General features: G+C 38.5%; 1 protein-coding gene across 20 annotated transcripts in view; it reads left to right on the top strand.

Annotated features, from left to right (window-relative positions):
• Positions 1–19,677, top strand: part of NRXN1 (neurexin 1) — a 1,121,986-nt gene that overhangs the window by 1,091,252 nt on the left and 11,057 nt on the right. For 13 of the 20 annotated variants that reach the window (XM_029232574.1, XM_029232582.1, XM_029232576.1 and 10 more), the window contains one exon: positions 6,090–6,177. In XM_029232574.1, coding sequence (XP_029088407.1) covers positions 6,090–6,177 — 88 coding nt within the window. The remainder of the gene's footprint in view (positions 1–6,089; positions 6,178–19,677) is intronic. The other 7 variants (XM_029232577.1, XM_029232579.1, XM_029232585.1 and 4 more) reach the window with 1 other exon arrangement.

Below are 19,677 nucleotides of genomic sequence, written 5' to 3' on the forward strand. Positions count from 1 at the left end.
TTCAATCACATGCATATTCTAGTTTCCCTTGCAGCATCTCCACATCACTACCAGCATTCTTTGGAGGTCTTACACTCCCAAGTTCTAATTCATGAGAATCCAAGAGAATAGATATTCCAAATCCTCCCTGAAAATTTAAACTTCACTTTAGCTTTTTCTTTGGCCACCTCTCCTATTTGCTTTGGCTAAAAATGGAAATGCGATATGAGCATAGAGGTCATTAGTAGCTCAAAGAAAGATAAGAATTTATGTTTTTTAAAAAATATAAATTTAATTTCAAGCTTCCTGACACCAGGTTTTTATTTTGCAGGTTTACTCTTTTGCATAACTTTGCAAAAATATGTGTTTGTTTCATTAAGCAGGAATTCAGTTCATTTCTTCCTCTCATAATTTCCTTTCTCTGTGGCATTATTTCCATATCCCTATCTTCCCCTTAGAGTTTTTTCCTGTTAGGATGACCACTATCAAATGCATATGAAAATGCATGTTAGAATGAGTAAGATATTTATGACCTCTTTACATGGTGAGTTTTTCTATCCAACTCACTTGCACTGTTCTGAAACCATTGCATACATTTTAAACAGTTAGGAAAATTCTGAAGAAAACTGAATGGCTTTCAAGTCTGTCTTTTTCCAAGCAGACAGCTGATTTCTGGTCACTTTTTGTAATAACCTAAGGCATCAATTGAGGGGAAAAAAAACATTAAAGAAATGTGAAAGCTGGTCGTTTTCAGGGATATTTCAGTTTTGCCCTAAATATTCACGAATGCCAACGTTCAGACGTTCAAATCGGGTAAATGAGTGTACAAATGGGTATTTTTTTTGAGCAGGCGCTTAACTGTAACACTCAGAATAATAGCGCCTCCACCTGCATTCCGCGCAAGTGTGTCGTTGGCGGGTATTTAATGAAGTGGTAGACGTGGGAGCACTGTTAAACTTCAATCAAAATAAGCTATTAGAATTGATTTTGTTATTTGTATTAATGAGTGATTTGTTCTTCTGCTTTAGAATAGAATGGGCACAATAAGTTATTCGCAGGTAGGAATCACGATCTGTGCCTTGTCAGGTAGTGACCGTATTTTGTGCCCACCAGAAAATGCTATGGATAGATGAGTGACTGATTCGTTGGTGACTAATTGATCTTCGTATTCTTTGTTACTCATGTGCTGGAGCTAAAATTCATCCTTCATGTATTGGATCTCAGTTTATTATTTTTATTTTTATTAGATTAGTGAGCATGGGACTGATATCTTTATGTGGCATCTGCTACTCAGAGAAACAAATGACAAATAAGAACCAAAAGCTTCACTGAGACAATGGAAACTACCATGGAATCTATGCAAAGAATAGGATTAACTAAAATTACCAATTTGACATATTTGTTTAGTGATTTGATTTGATCAAATTGACCCACTGTTGGGGAATTCTATATATGTATTACAATTGGGTTATTTTTTTGCAGTTCTTCCTTTTGGTGAAAATTGTGACTTCCCCACCTCCTAGAAGCTTCTTGCCCCATAAGTTATCAGTGCAATGGTTCAGACCTAGCTTGAGGAATTTGTGTCGCTAATTGTGAATCCTGGTATTTTTCTTTTTTCAAGAAAACACATCTAGCAATAAATCTGATAAGGAAGACTATCAGATTCAGTGCTGTGAAAGGCAGACAGCAATGTTCTCTCTCTTCCAGAGCAGCTTCACGTAGACAAAAGTATCAGAACAAGTGTCCATCAATTAGCCAAACATATCACATGTCAGCTAGCACCACACTCAGTCCATCAGTTATCTCAATCAGCTCAGTATAAATGTCCATCATAGCAGTGAGAGATTAGGCTAAATACTGTTACACGAGTGAGCACCATGGCTTGAGACAATTTTTTTTTTTTTTTTTTTTTTTTTTTTTGCCGTACGCGGGCCTCTCACTGTTGTGGCCTCTCCCGTTGCGGAGCACAGGCTCCGGACGCGCAGGCTCAGCGGCCATGGCTCACGGACCCAGCCGCTCTGCGGCATGTGGGATCTTCCCGGACCAGGGCACGAACCCGTGTCCCCTGCATCGGCAGGCGGACTCTCAACCACTGCGCCACCAGGGAAGCCAGAGACAATTTTTTTTTTTTTTTTTTACATTGTATTTGGATGTATAGCTGGATAGACCGTCGCAGTTTAGAAACAAAGTTTCAATCGAAATTTTAGAGAAAATCAAGAATTTCTTTGTGGGCATCAAATTCATAATGGACATCCTTTTGCCCAGTTGGAATATGTTCTTTTTCTCACAAAGCAGATTTTTGCTGGTAGAGTTTTCTTGTGGGTCTTTTCATCAGAATTTACTGGTCTTCAGCAAAGCTGTTTACCATGAGGAATAAGGTCTAGGAATGCTAGTCTTAGCAAGGATATAATATTACAGACTAAGTTTATCCATCCTCTCATCCTGTCTTTTTAGCACACAGATATGCAATTGTGCTATATTCAAAAAAGTGAATATGCAGCAAATTCTACCATTAAAGGTGGTGGTGGGGAAAAAGGCTCTCTGTAGAGCAAAAATACAAAGAACAAAAATACATCAGTGTTTCTCTATTTTCTAACCCACCAAGTGGCCTCTGCCTAATAACCCTGGACATTAAAAAAAAAAAACTGGTCTCACTTCTTACTATACGTTAAGGACATCCTTTCTCCCCCATTCTGATTAAATTTTCCTACCCTATACAGGTTGGTGTTTATCCATATGACATGTGAGTTAAGTTTCAGTGCCTTTATTTCCTGAATTGTGTGCAAATCATTTTTTTCCCCTAAAGGTAAGGAGACCTAAGTAGTTTCAGTAGACATTCTGAACAAGAACAGACGTTTGCCATGAAAATGTCCACACCACTCTGAATTAGGGAAGATTAGCATGCACTTTGACCTGTGAGTGGCTGAATGCACAGTTAGGGACCCTCATCTAAATGAACGGTTATGTAAAGCTAATGCTTTTGCTCCATCACTGTTCTGTCTCCTTCAGAAGGTTGTCTCTTTTCTGAAAAAGGTTGTAAACATCAGAGAAAAGTATACTGAAGAACAGAATTGATTAATGTGACATATTTGAGTTTCTTCAACAGCATGTCATAGGGAGGCAGTTCCAAACACGGTGAATTAAATTTAAATTACACAGCTTTGGCTAGAAAATTGTTTGGTTAATTTAGCCTCTGAAATGAATCCAATAATAAACTAGATTTTAATTTCTGAGAGAAAAATATGAAAACAATGTGTATTCATTTTATCAGGAAAAGTGCATTAAAAACTAAAATATAGTTGTACAATAGGGTCGAATTTGCACAGTGATATTTTTCCTACTGTAAAAGGCTATAGGAGGTACTGTCTATTGTATGACATCTTTTGTTATTTTAGGTACTGTGTTTTGTGAAAGATGCCACTGAGAACATTCTCTAACACTTTCTGTTTGCTGTGGAATTGTTTGGAAAGGCTGTTGAATTTAAATATTAGGTCAACTTTTAAAACAAAATTTAACTTTGCAGCCTAAATAATTTAGTCTGCATGAAACACTACACTGAGCTACACATTTCTAGTCCGTGAATTTCTTTTAGGAAGCAACCTTTATTATTTATATTCGATGTTTGACTTCTCATTCAGAATTTGAACCAGGCAGCAAAAGATGGAAACTTAGTTCAACAAAGTACCAGTAGAGCTACTGTATTTTGATATAAAAGCTAACATGAGATCTAAAGTTAAGAATAATTCACATGTACAACTTCCAGTTTAATGTCTAAAATTGTATTATTTATAAATATAGTGCAAAAATATTAAATTGGTGTTCCATTCGTGAAACAACAATAATGTTGGTAATGTCACAACTTTTATAAATATTTAAAAGGTGGTCCTATTCTAGGTACTTTTCATGTATTAAGTTAACCTTTACAACAACAGTGACTATGCTCTCCATTTTTTTCAGATGAGAAAAACAAGGTACAGAACAGTTTTTAAGCTTTTAGAGCAGAGTTTCTCAACTTCTGCACTGTTGTCGTTTGGGTCAGATCATTCTTCGTTGTGGGAAGGCTGCCACATACGTTTTAGGATTTTTTAGCAGCATCTGTGGTGTCCACTCTTTAGACGCCAATAGTAGCTCACCCACTCCCACCTCAACCCAGCCGAGACAACTAAAATGTCTCCAGACATTGCCAGATGTCTTCCCAGGTGGAGGAGGGGAGAGGGGGCAACATCACTGCCAGGGTGAGAAGAACTAGATTAAAGAACTTATCCACATCCTCCTCCCCCCCTCCACCAAGAACAAAAATTCCTCAAGGAAAATGAAAAATTCTCTTGGAACCATGAAATTAATTTTTAAAAATATGCACTGTGGCTTTCAAAAAAAGGTAGCTTTCCACTTGAAGTTAGCTTTTAAAAAACAGCTTATCAGCTCTGGGGCGAATTGGAACAATTGACATGCCAGACCTCATAATCCAATAACTTGTTACTATCAAGTCAGTTTGGATGTTATCCTGCAAGATGTGCTCGTGCCAGAAGGAGGATGGATTCTTGCCTTTTAAAGCTCACTGTACTGAACGATACCTACGTGACTATCACACCAATTGCTAGTGGCTATCACTGGCATTAACAGTTACAATTCCAGGAAAACTGGTATTTGAACTTCTTTCAAAATGACAGCAGCAAAATAAATTAATTCAGTCTCCCAACTGTGTTAGAGGAATTAAGAGCAGAATAACATGAAACCATCTCAAAATACTATTAAATGCTTGCATTTATTTAAAGTTATATTTTGAAGCACTGGCATCTGGACAAATTCTTTATTCTTGATTAATTAAAGACCTTGTACTTGAAATATTTTTGAGCCTAATTTTGCCACAAATGTGCATCATCCCTTGTCTCCACTTTTCAAAATAGCACAATTCTCTTAACATTTATATATTTATACTTTACCCTCTGACTATTAGACACTCCCTTAATAAAAGCATATCATATATCTGATTTTTCTTTAATTTAAGGCCTTTATTATTGTAATTCTACTTTTAAATAAGGACTTCATCCGTGTTGCAGTTCTGAGTATCATCTAGACAGTTATAATCTCCTTAATCCTTAGCCGATGTAATGAGATATTTTCCTTCTTGTACCTTGAATTCTCTCTGTATTACCTTAGCATTAGCCAAATCTGGTGCAAACCTTCACAGTTTCCATGCAATATCTGTGCTGAGTTTATTGCTGCTTATAAGCGGCAGTAAAGAACAACCTTTGATGCTTGTAAACGTGTTGATTATGTGACTAACTGCTAGGTTTTACACACTCTGCTTTTTATTACAGTGATGGTTATCTTCTTTGCTGTAAGTGCAGTGAAGCAACTAGAATGTCAGAAAGGAAACTGTCACCTCTATCCTATTTGCTGTAAAATATCATCCCCCCAATACACGCTTCATTTATTCTAAAACCTTAATGATGGAAAGGACAATGGGGAAACAATACCTGCTATCTGAATATGACAAAGATGAGAACTTCGTAATGAGTGTGAAAGCTCAACACAAATTTTAAAAAGTACCCTCAGTGGATTATATTTGCTTCCCTTTTTGCATCAGTGAAAGATATTCTCTGTTTAATCTGTGTTTCCTAATAAAGACAAGCTATATCTCAAAGATACATCAAATTCTACCTGGTCATGAATATAAAAGGTTATATAGTTGTTCTGCTTTTAGGAAGCCAAGCACAAGTACTGATGCAAACCTTGTAGCACTCCAGGGCGGTAATAAATTTCAAATCATCTGTTTCTGCCAGGCTGTTTCAAACCTCTGTCTGCTCCTGTGTGCAGCTTCCCTGGGCAGTTAAATGGATGGGTATGTACAAGTTGGCTACCACCATTTCCATATCCTCATGTAAAATAAGCTAGAATCAAGTTTTCACAAATATGCCAATTCTTCTATGAGGGATCTAAACTAAGTTGAAGAATGTAAGCTCTGTGTCCTCGGGAAGGGAAATAATTGAATTTGGTCTCTCGATCTGTCAGGTAAACACAAGTGGTGTTTTACTAGTCCACGAGACAAGATGAAAAGATCTGTTAGGTCCCTTTAAATTAATCTACCGAATGTGTTTCCTTTACAGACCACAGATGACATCCTTGTGGCCTCAGCGGAGTGTCCCAGCGATGACGAGGACATTGACCCCTGTGAGCCGAGCTCAGGTGGGTTAGGTTAGTCGACTTTTTTTCTTACTTTCTTTACTTTACTGTGAATCTTTGTTGCATGCTATAGTCCCTAGAAGATCTTTGCATTTTTGTCTAGAAGTCCACCCTATGAAAAAATGCCTCATTGTGAGATAAGAGCTCTTAGTTTTTTTGTGTGTGTGTGTGGTACGCGGGCCTCTCACTGCTGTGGCCTCTCCCATTGCGGAGCACAGGCTCCGGACGCGCAGGCTCAGCAGCCATGGCTCATGGGCCCAGCCTCTCCGTGGCATGTGGGATCTTCCCGGACAGGGGCACGAACCTGTGTCCCCTGCATCGACAGGAGGACTCTCAACCACTGCGCTACCAGGGAAGCCCAAGAGCTCTCACTTTTTACGTGGGTACATTTCCCCACATTTATTTAAAAAATGATTTTTAAAACAAAACCCACAAAGATTATGTATTCCAGAAAAAGCAGTGGGGGACAGCACACAAGGCTGGTACCTTACTGTTCACATTCCATTAGCTCATGATATAATTTTCAGTATAACCATATATGGGGATCTTTCTTGGGTCACCCATAATAAAATTATAAAGTTTAACAATTGCATTGCATTTTGGAAAATTCTTTGACCTTTCTACTCACAAAAAGTCCCCACTACTCACTCTGCCAGCAAATTATCTTAAGTGATAAATTTCTGAATTTCAGAAGTGAGAGTATTATGGCAATAGTAAAACAAACAGCAGGTACAGTCAGTCCTTGATGCATTTAATAGAGAAATGTTTGAGTCTTCCAATGTCTCCCTAAAATTCAAGTTGATGTGTTTTTAACTGTAGGTGATGCATAGTTTCTTCTCCTTCTTTGTGATATGGTGTGACTAACACATCAGTACTGCTTTCCTGCAGCCCTGTACCATCAAGCGGTGGCTGTGGACCCTGAAAATGAATGGATCAGAGCCTGGGTTTGATTCCAAATATTCGTAATACCAAGGATTAGGGTCATTTCCATTAGTTTCCTTTGTAAGCAGTGTTTCTTAAAATTCAGTAATTGTCTTGTTTAGGTTAACAAAACCATTGAGGTAGATATGGACTAACCACTATTGGATAACTCATGACCTCTGTAGATGTCACCTATAACCACAGGAGAACTTCATGTCACGGTAAAATAACTAATCTGGGATTCTTGTGAAGAATATCATTCTAATCTACTTGTTCTGATATTTGGATAAAAAATGGTTCAGGATGTGTATCTTACATCTCCTTTTGAATATCACTTCCACCCCTGTCCCCCCACTGATTATAGCTACGTACTCTCAGCACTTAGAGCAGCTACTCAGTGCCAGTGAGGAGCAGGAGCTCAGCTGTCATCTCTCAGCAGGAGAAGGTTTGGGAGGTCCATTCTGGTTGTCTTCTCGTGTTTCTTTCTCTCACCTCCACCCCACACATCAAAATTCTCAGCCTCCAGACCCATCTTTCATACACAGTTATTAGAAGAGGATCTGATATAATCTGATGATCATGCATTCAATTCCTCCAGTTTCTTGATCTCTACACCATTCCCTTTTGGTTGTCTAGACAGATGTGGTCCCTTCATGATACCATCCTGGACCACTTTGTCAAAATCCTGCTTTTGTTTTCATTGGTATTCTCATTCTCTCTGTGTTAGTCAAAAAGGAAAAAAAAAAAAAAGTTACTGCTTTTTTGTCCATGACATCAGTCCATCTATTCGCCTTCTCCCTCCCTCAAATTTCTCCTTTCCCCATTTCTCCTATTCTCACATGCCCAACCATGACTGTCTCTTCCGTAGCTTCTCTAAGATCTTCCAGCATGGGTCATTCATAAGTGGAGTCTGGTGTTTGTTATACATTGATATGTGTGTGTGTCTATATTTGTATTTATATTTGCTTCTGTTTTCCCAGTTAGCATGAGAACAGTTGATACTTTTTCCGTTTTTTCCACTCTATTAACACAATGCTGAAAACAATATAGGTTCTTACTAATTATAGTACTGGCTGGTTTTCCTCTGGGCTGAATCCTTCTTTTGCTGTTTGAGTGGAGGCTATCGTCCTCTTTATATAGAGTCCTCACTTTGAGTACCTAGTAACTCCAGTGTAAGAAGTCTAATTGCACTTAAAATTGTCACTTTTTTTTCCTTCTTGAGCACAGTTAAATGATCCAGTTCTTCTAGCCATTGCTTCTAGGTCTTACTAACCATTCCTTATAGACTAGTTTACTGTCTCTCCCTTTCTCTGGGGACGCCAGCCCTAAGCACAGGATGGTGTGGGTGGGGAAAGAGGAGAGAAAGAAAGAGAAAGATTACTTTTTTTTTTTTTTTTTTTTTACCATTTTGACATCCTCCTCTCTCTATTCACCTGGCTTTGTTAAATATTATAACACCATGGAAAGTGAGGAGCAGCTTGTTAATAACCACACTCCAGATATCCTTTCTGCTTCCTCTCTTTACTAATTTATCACTTATCTGAAAGAATCGTGTTAACTTTTCTATTTGTTACTTGTTTATTAACATATAGCTTGCATCCCCGCCACGCAAGAAGAACAGCTCCGTGAAGCAGGAACTCGGTTTGCGTTGTTCCACACAAGACTTGTTGCATGAATTTTAATTTTGTTCCACAGCCCCAAAGTCTGCTGTCTGATATACAAGACACAGCAGCTACTGACCCCATCTGATGACAGCTACAACACTCTTGTACCAAGGCTAGTTTAACTCCTCATCCTCAGTGTTTCTTTCCTTACTCTCTACTTTTCAATTTGTCAATTCCTCTTAAGGCTTAAACTTCAGATTCTTTTGCTTTAATGGCATCTTCCACTGTAGGCTTTTCTTGTGATCTTACCTCCCCTAGATGGTATCTTGATAGTGTAGTCCATGAATGGTTTCCCTTTCTATATTACATTCTGTAAGCGTGATCTCTTTTCTACATTGGATTTTTCTATCCAATCCCTTATAATTTTTTTCATGCCCAACTTTAATAATTCATGCAGTGTTGCTCTTTCGGCATAATTGGCTCTGTGTGACAACTTCCTGTGAAATTCTTAGTTCATATGATTTTTTTTTCCTATTTTCCAACTGTTTTTTTTTGCAGTTGAGGAGTCATTTTTGTTATCCTCTTATAATCTGAATATTGTTTTCTGCTAGGATAGCCCTCCTCTAGGTCTTTGTTTCTTAATGTAGTATGTACTTGTTCTCTTAAATAGCTTTCTTCATACTTACTTTGTGTCTTGAACACAAATATAAAATAACATGATCAAAAATTGCAGTCGCTGATGTTATTAGACTTTGGATACTGTTAGATATATCTCGATAAAAATCATGGTGGATATCAGCAGGTTGTATTTTGGAAAACTGACTTTTTAGGAAAGTAATATATTGGGTTAAATATTTAGAACAGGATATGCCTACTATACACTTTTGCTACTCCTTAAGCAAGTGAAAGCAGATATTTTTGTGAAGAGATGCATAATTACTTTTACAGGTAGATTGCCCAAATCTTCTGTGTATTTCACACTAATGTCTCTCAGTCTCCCTGAATATTCACATATGAAGTTTCTCTAATCACTGTGACCCAAAACTCTTCCAAAAATGATTTCTTCTTCTCTGAAAATGTGCTATGCTTATCACTTAGGTGCTTTCCTAAGGCTATTAATGAATCAAACAGGAAAAATCTGGCATCTTCTTGAACACAAGTAGATTAATACCTTTTATGAAGTGCTTGATAAATTTGAATTGCCATTTAATTCCACCCAGATCTCTTAACGAAGAGGGACATTATATATTTGGTGGATTGTCAGTTTCACCACTGACTGAATAGTGTTGAGAACTATTGTGCACCCACTGCTCTGTTAAACTCTGGGAGAAAAAAATAGGAACTGCACCTTCAGTCCCATTTTACAAAAGGACATCTTTCATTCTACCCCAGACGCTTTTCCAGCTATTCTTTATGAGGAACAGGCTCTTTATCTTTGACATTAAAATATCACCTGTTTTTCACGTGGTTACAAGAATTAAAACTAATATACGTAAGACGTCTACCGCAATGCCTGGCATAAAGTAGAGCATAAATGGTGGCTTTTCTTTTTCCTAATTCGGTTATATAAAAAAGAATATTTTTCCCTTTTACATAATGCTGTTACTTTTCCCGGCTGAACATCGGTGGGCAACCGATGCAACCACTCAGGCCTCCTGATGGGGACTGTACATGTTGGAACTAGATCAGGAACAACCCCCCGGGTGGGAACACACGGAACTCAATTATACTTGATTCCAGCCACACTGTCCTCTGTGGTTAGCATCAGATGATAATTTCACATTGGTATAAACAGTGTTTTAGAATATGAGAGGGTGGCTGTTCAATTCAGGAGGTCTAATTGAACCCCAACTCTTAGTCGACAGGTGGAAATCAGAAGCAGCCATTGGTAGCTAGGTCACAGGCCAACCTTGCCCTAAAACGCCTGGTTTCAGCTGCCTGGACGTGTGACAAAGTGGATGACTTTTCCTTCACACTTGTTCTCAGAAACACTTGCTCCTTCTGTGCTTTTCCCTCAGCCTAGAGACATGGTTGTTAGATTAAATGAATTAATGTATGGAAAGCATGTTATAGAACAAGGCCTTGCTCATAATAAGTGCTACATGAGTGTTTGCTGTTATTACTATGTGTATTATATAAATATACATATTTTCCAAGACTCCTTTTTTCACAGGAACATATAAGTTTTTGTAAGACAGACTGCTTTGATTTATTAATCAATTGACAAAATGGCAACACTACAAACCACTGAAGTTCCACAATGACCCTTAATCATGTCAGTACATCTTGATTTTGAGGCCTTCTTCTAAATAGATCCTTTTCTCAAAACTCCTGAAGAAATTTGGAAAGGTGTTTTGTATGTTGATATCTGAGACCTAAATGGAGATGATGACCCTCTTTGGTGTGGGAACTTCTGATGAAAAACTAGTTTGTCATTTGTTACAAAGAGGACAGGATCAGCTCCTTGTTTCCTGGGAGCCCTATTTAGGAAGGACAGTTTCCTCTTAGATGTATAATGCTTGGAATAATATGTCTGTTCTCTTTGTGTATGTGTGTGGGCAGGTGGTAGCTAATAGGATATTGGGCCACTCTCAAATCAGTTAAACCTTTGGCAAAGGAGAAAAAGAAAAGCTCTATTAAATAATTTAAAAATTGGTGTAATTATAGGAGAAGGAAAGGAATGTCATTTGGGGGGCAAGCTCTTAAACATTAGTTGAACCAATGGGGATGAGGTCATCGGTACAGCCCCTCAAAAAATACTGTTAGTTGCCTGTCAGTTGATCAGGGTTCAGGTTACATGAGTAAAGATAGATCACAATAACAACTACTATTTAGTGAAGACCTGTTCTGTGTTCATCATTGTTCTCAGTACTTTGTAAACATTATTCTATTTCATTATTTGGCCAAACTGAAATATTTTCATAGCTAAGGAGATTCAGAGAGATTAAGTTACTTTTTGTAATAAGAGAGAGAGAATATGCTCTCTAGTTTAGGAAAAGTGGGGTTTTAATTTCTTGGAATGCAGAAGGTTGTTCTTTTAGAATTCAGGCACCTCACAAATATAAGATTAATTTTTTAAATGTTCATTTAAATAATTTCCATGGCTGGCATAAATTTAAATTTGATGGCGAAAGGTCCTTTACATGTATTACTATTCATTAGGCTAAATTTGCTGCCATTACTCTGCAATTTCATGTGGTTTTCCAGTGTGCTATTTTGAGAAAAGATCAAAGGATTTCTATTGAACTGATCCCATTAACCACATTAGGAATAAAGATATGTATATTGAACTAGGTGCATTTTTTTATTAAATAATCACAGTCACTTAAAGGAATATATTACTTATTAGATCATATTTTTAGAGCCTGATTAGAAGATAATTTTGTGCTACATTTAAATTGGGGGTACTTATTATGTAATTATTCAAAAGCGAGTTTAATTAGCCTGTAATAGCCAACACATCGCTGTTAACATGGGGAGTTTTGAGGTGCAGCCAACAAAACAGCAGTAATGAGTGCTCCATTTCTGGAAACACCTAGAGCATCTCCTGAGCAGGGTCAGACCAGAGTCAGTGGCGAGGGCCTAGCTAATCATGTAATCATGTAGGTGCAGGACAGGGCATCTGCAGTTTGGGCTCTGATGGGCTAGGTGGCTTTCAGTGTGTGACATGCTGGTGGAAGAACTGCTTTTTTCCATATTAATTCTCCAGACAACTGGAATAAAAATGAAATGCTGTATGGTTAAAATGGAAGAAAGACATTAGACATCATTTGTACTTTTTCCCGTTTTTCTGAGAACAGTAATGTCAAAACAGAAATTACATTGGACAACATTAAACAGACAAGGGAGATCTATTCAAGAGGATTGCAGTAGAAGGAGCCCAAAATTCAATCCGAGCTCAATTCACTGTGAAAAACAAAACAAACCAAAACTGGAAAGTTTTTAAGAGCTGGGATAGAGGGATCATAGACCTTAGACCTTCTGTGTTGGCTGATTGGCTTCACCCAAAGGAAGAATAAACCCTTTCCTTCAAATATCTTCAAGACTGAAGGTAGCTTTATGAGTTGGAGTAACACGTACCCACTCAAGGTAGGCTCCTATTTTCCCCACAGAAATTGGAAGATGGGGAGCTGTCTTCCTTGAAGGTTATATTTCAAAGCGAGGGCTCCTAAGTCCTTGAGAAAAATAGTCCTGGGTTATAACACGAAAACGAAGCTTTAAAAATATTTACACGTCAAAGGTAGAGAAGGAATTTGGATTTACCAGTTTTCTAAAGTAAATGCTCTAAGGAAAGGGAGGCCAGGGCCCTAGAGGCAGGAAGAAGCCTGTCTAAAGTTTGCCCAAGCCTAAGGTCTTGGTCAGTGAAGGCAATTCCACCTTTTCAAGCAACTGATTTCCTTTACCAAAATTAGTTCCTACCAGGAGATCAGTTGAAAACAAAATAACACACAAAAGATGGTTTCCGTTTGTTTTCAGAACACAGCCATTTTTACTTAACGTGAACTGTTTTCACCTTTCTATGATTTGATAATTTTTGTTTAACAATATAATGGAGTGAATCATTGTCCCACATTGGAAAAACTTCAAGAGCATTGTGTGAGAATTGTGATATGCAACAGGGAGTGAGTATTAGTTATGATTGTAACTTTGGAGTCAGATAGAACTAGTTCGAGTTGCAGCTCTTCCTGGTCTTGGGGAAGTGTCTTAGCATCCTTGAGGCTCAGTAGCCTGTGCCAGTGAACCCATTATCCTAACTTGTAGTGAGGCCCCTCACAAGGCAGACAGATTTCCAGATCTGGGTGGAAAATAGGTACAGTCCCTTTTGCTGTTAGAGACAGCGGGCTCTATTCACACATGTAAACTAACTGTGCTTGGCCACTTACAGTAATTACTTAGCAAATAAGTGAGTTTGCTGAGTTAGATTAAGCATTTACCTGAAAGTCCACAGGGGCTTCCTTGGTAGTCCAGTGGTTAAGACTCCGCCCTTCCACTTCAGGGGGCAGGGGTTAGATCCCTGGTCGGGGAACTAAGATCCCACATGCCACACGGTGCGGTCAAAAAAAATTAAAAAAGAAAGTTTGCAAAAAGTGCATGACTGCTAATGCAGAACCGTCCTACAGTAAGTAACAGAAAAAATCTACTCAGTCATGTGCATAGCATAAATTTCTAGGCAGCCTACATATATCCAGCCTTAAAACACTAATAACCTTTCACAAGTCCTTATTAGAAAATGCTAAAATACCATAAGAGCCTTTCTAAAGCGTGACGTGTCCTGTTGAGCTTTGGAAGGAGACAATGAGATACACTGCCGTGCTTTGAAGTATTCACCAACCTTGAAGGAAGAAATGCGGCATAGCTTTAGAAAAATAAAGGGTAAGTCTACTTCTTATGGAAACATGAAATGCAGGAAGAGTGAAACCATGTTTTCTTGTAATTTGTGTCCAGTATCTGCGCTGATAATGAAATCGGTTTCCTGTGGAGTTTTCTTGGCATTTATTAGTTACATTTCCTCAGATGGTATCAGAGGTAAAGCAGCATATTCTGAATACTACACTACAGGGCATGCTGCCCCCGTGAAGAGCCAGTACACTTTCTTTGTTGGTTCACGTGCTTCAGAGACCAGCAAATGCTACAATAGGCTTTAGTCTGCAGGTCTCATCTCATGTCATCTGACTTGTTGGTCAGATCACTTTCATCATTAGTAGCTCCTTACCCACCCTCAGTATTATAAGAAGCCTGGCATTGGTAATAAGAAAGACAAGAGTACTTTATGAAATTACCAGGTTAAAAAAAAGGGTGTATTAAAGATGCCAGTAGAGCCAGAAGCCATCAATTAAATTTAAAAAATTAGTAGAAAGAGAAGGAGCAATGTCACCACCTCTCTGAGCATACTAAAATCTTACATTTCATTGACCAGACTTTGGAAAGCAGACCGAGTTCACATCCCAGTTCAGCCACTTGCTGTGTCATCAGAAGCAGAACATTGAACCTCTGTGTACTTGACCTTTTACATCTGCAAAATGACATGAATGATGTTAAATACTCATGATGTTGTTATGCTGAAAGAGACAATCCATGTAAAGCCCTTAGTGTTGAGTCTGCCACCTAGAAACTTTGATAGTATGACTTAGCTTTTATTAGTAGTACCAGCAGATTAACTGAGGAGTCAACCATATTATAAATGGAAATAAACCTATGGCCACAGGCAAGAAGGGGAAATGTTAGTAATTGGCACTTTAGCATCTACAACAGAAAGCTTTTTAAACTCTTTCTGAATTCTAGCAGCATCAAACTTTTCTCAGTAGCCACTGTGAAACTAGTAAGACAAGAGCAGTGCTTCAGTTGGATGAATGTAGGTTGCTAGGATGGGAAGAGGGCACATGTCATCTGCTATTCTTAGTTTTGGAGGAAAACAATGCAGGTCGCTGCCCCACAGAGCTTTTGAGAGAAGGAATGATTCGCTTTCCTGCGTGCTATTATAATCGGCTTGCTCTGCCTCCTAAAATATTCGGAACACTCTGGGCTGCATGACTTAACCAGGCAGAGCCGCCACACACACACCCTCCCCCAATGATGGATGGCTTTTCTTCCGTATTTCCCAATTCTAGGCTGGACATGCCTCCTTCTAATGGGCTCAGTGGGGAAGCTGTCTCATCTTTCACCTGAGCTATTGCACTTTCACCAAAAAGAATGTGACTTTCCCCAACAAAAGAAAACTGAGACAGCAGTAGCTTCACGACAGGAATACAAAGATGATCACCCAAAGTGAGGAGACCCAGTTTCAAATCAGGAAAACCGCATGCTGTCCTGTTACCCAGAATGACCTGCACTTACATAAACACTATATAGAAACTCTGGGCGAGAGGCAGTGCCCCTACGACCCAGCATACAGCTCTGCTACAGAGACTCTACTGTGGATTTCATCCAGAGTAGAACATGGAATTCCAGATCAGGGAAGGAAGGAGGCCAAGAAGAAATGACCTAACAATTTTAGAAAGAAAACCTCATCAAAAGAGTTGTTATTTCCATGATAATAAGCCCTTCTGTCAGGTATTACCAAAGAGTGGTCTTAGATGATTGATTTCTTAATACCTAAAAACATAAAATCTCATAATAAAATTCTGAAAGAAGGAGAAATTTAATTCACTCCAACCACGGGAGCCAGAGAGCACAGATCCATAAAGATAGAATGTTTCACAGATAAACAGAAACAAGCTCCACATGTAGCTTAACAATTAATGGCCTGAAACCACAGGCCTCATAGTATACATGGTTGCTTTGCCACCTGAATTGACAGGGCCTCCATTCATGAAAGGGGAGTCCCTGAGTACAGAGATCCCCTCGGAGATAACGTCTGTGGTGGTCACATGGTGTGCTGTGGGTATCGCAGAGTTGTCTCATTGTTGGGAAGGCTGCCGATTCAATACCTTTTGTGTGGAAGACACAGGAAATATAACTGGACCCTCGTGGGTTTTTTTGTTTTTTTTTGTTTTGTGTTTTGTTTTTTTTTTTTTGCGGTACGCGGGCCTCTCACTGCTGTGGCTCCAGACGCGCAGGCCCAGCGGCCATGGCCCACGGGCCCAGCCGCTCCGCTGCATGTGGGATCTTCCCAGACCGGGGCACGAACCCGTATCCCCTGCATCGGCAGGCAGACTCTCAACCACTGTGCCACCAGGGAAGCCCCCCTCGTTTTTTACATAGCACTTTATCCTTCTCAGGGCACTGGCACATTTATCCACCTGGTGGGATCCTCACAGTGACTCTGGGAGATAAATAATGTATCATCATTATGTCTCTGATGAAAGAATGTGAGCAGAGGATAATGAATTGCTAAGGGTCACTCAGTAAGTTAGGGGCAGTGCCTGGACTAGAGTCTAAAAAAATTCTTTTTTACCACTTTGCTATGCTTTCCTAAGATTCTGTGGGAATGCAAACTCCTTTTACTGGAAAGGACAGCTAGATGGCCGGAGGTGTGGTGGAATGTGGCTGGAGGAGGTGGAAATGGACAGCTGCTTAGAAGAGAGGCCTAAAGGGTTCAGTTCTACAGGGAAGGGAACATTTGGGAATACTAACACATTGTTTTACAGTCATAAGTGCCAACACGTTGAATGTATGAAACTGTAGTAGCCACAGACACACCTGAGTTTGAATTCTGGCTATGCCACTTGGGAAGCATACATAGCATAACCTCTTTGAGACTCAGTTTCCTTTCCCGTAAAGTCATGATAACAACTACAGAGTTGTTATGAGGAAAAAATTAAATAATGTGTGTAAAGTGCACAGCCCAGAGCCTACCATATAATAATAATTCAATAAAGGTAACAGTTGCTAACTAAATAAAATAAGAAAAAATGTTCAGCCTTGCAGTGAGTCAGAAGGCATAGTAGCCGTGTTGAGCATCAGAGGACAGTTAAGTCACATGAAATTATATCTACTAAGGGTAAATCCGTGTACCATTTGGGAGGAAGTGAACAAAGGGGGTTTTAATAATGCAATACATTTAAGTACGTTAATCCCAAGGTATTATGAAATCTTCCCTGGAGCTCTGCAGAAGCCTGATTTTACCTATAAATTATGAGAAAATAAAGGTGACTGTAGCAACTTCTGTCAGAGAGTTGGAAGGAACGCAGCAATATTCACATGCGCACATGTATGTACACACACTCACATACACACACTCCTCATTACTCCAGCTATAATCATAGTGGCACCTTTGTCTTCCTATAAACCAGGTTCCCCTCAAATTTCTGGTTCCAGTCTTGAGGATTCCTTGGAATGAATCCCCTGGTTTGTGTAAAGAGCGACTGTTCAACTTTCTATATGTAAAAAAGTAAAATAATCTTAAGAAAAGTGACCTCTGGGTGTATGTATTTCTGGGTGTTTTAGTCAATGACCTCCCAGAAAAAGAAGCTATTTTGCTATCAAAGAGTTTAGTTGAGTAGAAATCAATAATGGAGAGTATCATCTCCATTTCAAAATATAGCTCCTCTAGCGTTTTCTGAAATGTGGTACATTTTGATGAAAAGCGCATGTAGAATCTCCACACTCCCCAGCTTTGAAACTGACTTTCTCAATTATTGCCTATATGGCCTTTCTTCTACTTGACAGTTATGGAAAGTTTGACCTGACTGATGAGGCCCTTTTCAACTTTCTCACTCTAATAGCAACAGGAATAAAAAATACCCTAGAAACTTCCGCAACTGCTCTGCTGAATTTGAGAAAAGAGCTCCAAATTAGCTCTCAACTATTTGTAGTGCTGTGGGTATCAGATAAGGTCAATATAAGTAAGGCACCCGAACAAATCAAACTGAAGACTGCTAACTTGGTGGACTTTAAATAACTTAGTGCTTAGTCACTGGAATTAAGCAGCCTATACTTGGAGGCGTAGGGAAAGTAAATGCAGATACAATACTTGCATTGATGCACACTGATCCCAATTCACTTAAGCAGAGAGGTGCTTTCTGGCTTAATTAAATAAATACCATCTTTACTTCTTTTATTGAAGATGTTATAGGAGGTGAGAGTTAGGAAAGTATTGAGGTAAAAGTATTTTATAAAGATGTATGTAATTACCATCAATGTTTTACCCACTTGTTTATTACCTTTACTCAAAACTTTGAAATCAAAGATCTCTGACATTTTCTTAATGGCTATATCCACCCCAGTCTACTCCTGAAAATTTATGAACTTATAAAAATCTCTTCCTCTAATCAGTCAGAAAACATACATTTTGCAGCTCATGTGTTGAGCCTTCATTAGATGTTTGGAGGTGAGGGAATTGGTGGAAAAGAGAAACAGAGTCACAGGACACTATCAAAGGACTAGCAGTCTAGTCTGGAAGAGAAGAAACAGCCCAAGAGAAATGAGACATGTAAGTAAGATTTCACAATAGTATAGGATCCATACTAAAATGGTTGATGTAATATGTGGTTGAGAGAAGATTGGGATAAAGATGGATTTTCTCCAGATTCTCCCATACGTCTTCTTGATTCTGTTCTTGCCAGCTTGAAGCCATCCTATCTCATATCTTCCTTCTTGAGAAATCCTTGATGGCTTTCCAGGGTTCACACTGGAAGGCATGGATCCTTCTCCTCCTTTAAGGCTCATTCCAAATAACTTCTACTGAGACTGCCCTTTGCTGATGACCTGTGTAAAGCCTCTCCCTCATTATTTTCTTAGCATCCAATTTTTGTGTCTTCTTGTGTTATTGAATTTTTTAAATTTAAAATTGTCCTGTTTGTTTTCTTATGTTTTCTGTTTTATTTCAAATATACTGAAAGTTCTAAGAAGGTGGAACCCATGGCTGTCTTATGTATGTTGTTATGAACACCTTATGTGGTACCTGGTAAATTGTTGTTACTCAATACATATTTGTTGAAATTTTTAAATTAATTTTTTCTACTTGATTTTCTTTTTTCCTTTTTTCCCATCTCCATTCATTAACCAATGATAACAGCTTGGCATGCATCTTTCACCATGTTCCTAGGAACATATATAAATATAGGGTCGTTTTTCTCTCTTGCCATAGAAAAATAGAAGCACACTCTATGAATTAAATTTGGTTTTCTACTTTCTAATGTATTATGAACATCTTTTAGGTCAACAGAATTTTTTGTAATTCCTATTTTTAACTCTGTTAAAATTCTAGGCTGTAAGTGTGCCATAATTAAGGGTGTCCAATAAATTTTGCAATTATGGCTGAATAATTTATTCAACCATAACCCTGTTAACGAGCATTTAAGTTGTCCTTTTTTCTTTTCTCCTCGAAATGTGATAACAGGCATCCTGTATTTATATATCTGCATGCTGGTGTATTTAATTCTTTAGACTATATTCTCAAACTGAGATTTCTTGATTAAAGTATGTGTGTACTTTTTAACTTTACTATTGTAAATTTCAAACATATAATAAATTAGAAGGCATTGTATAATGAACTCACATCCACCCATCAGCCATCTGCAATTTAATCCTTTTAAATTTTGATAGA

The sequence above is a fragment of the Monodon monoceros genome, unplaced genomic scaffold (assembly GCF_005190385.1).
Source record: "Monodon monoceros isolate NGI ecotype Baffin Bay Population unplaced genomic scaffold, NGI_Narwhal_1 Super_Scaffold_19, whole genome shotgun sequence".
Lineage (NCBI taxonomy): Eukaryota > Metazoa > Chordata > Mammalia > Artiodactyla > Monodontidae > Monodon > Monodon monoceros.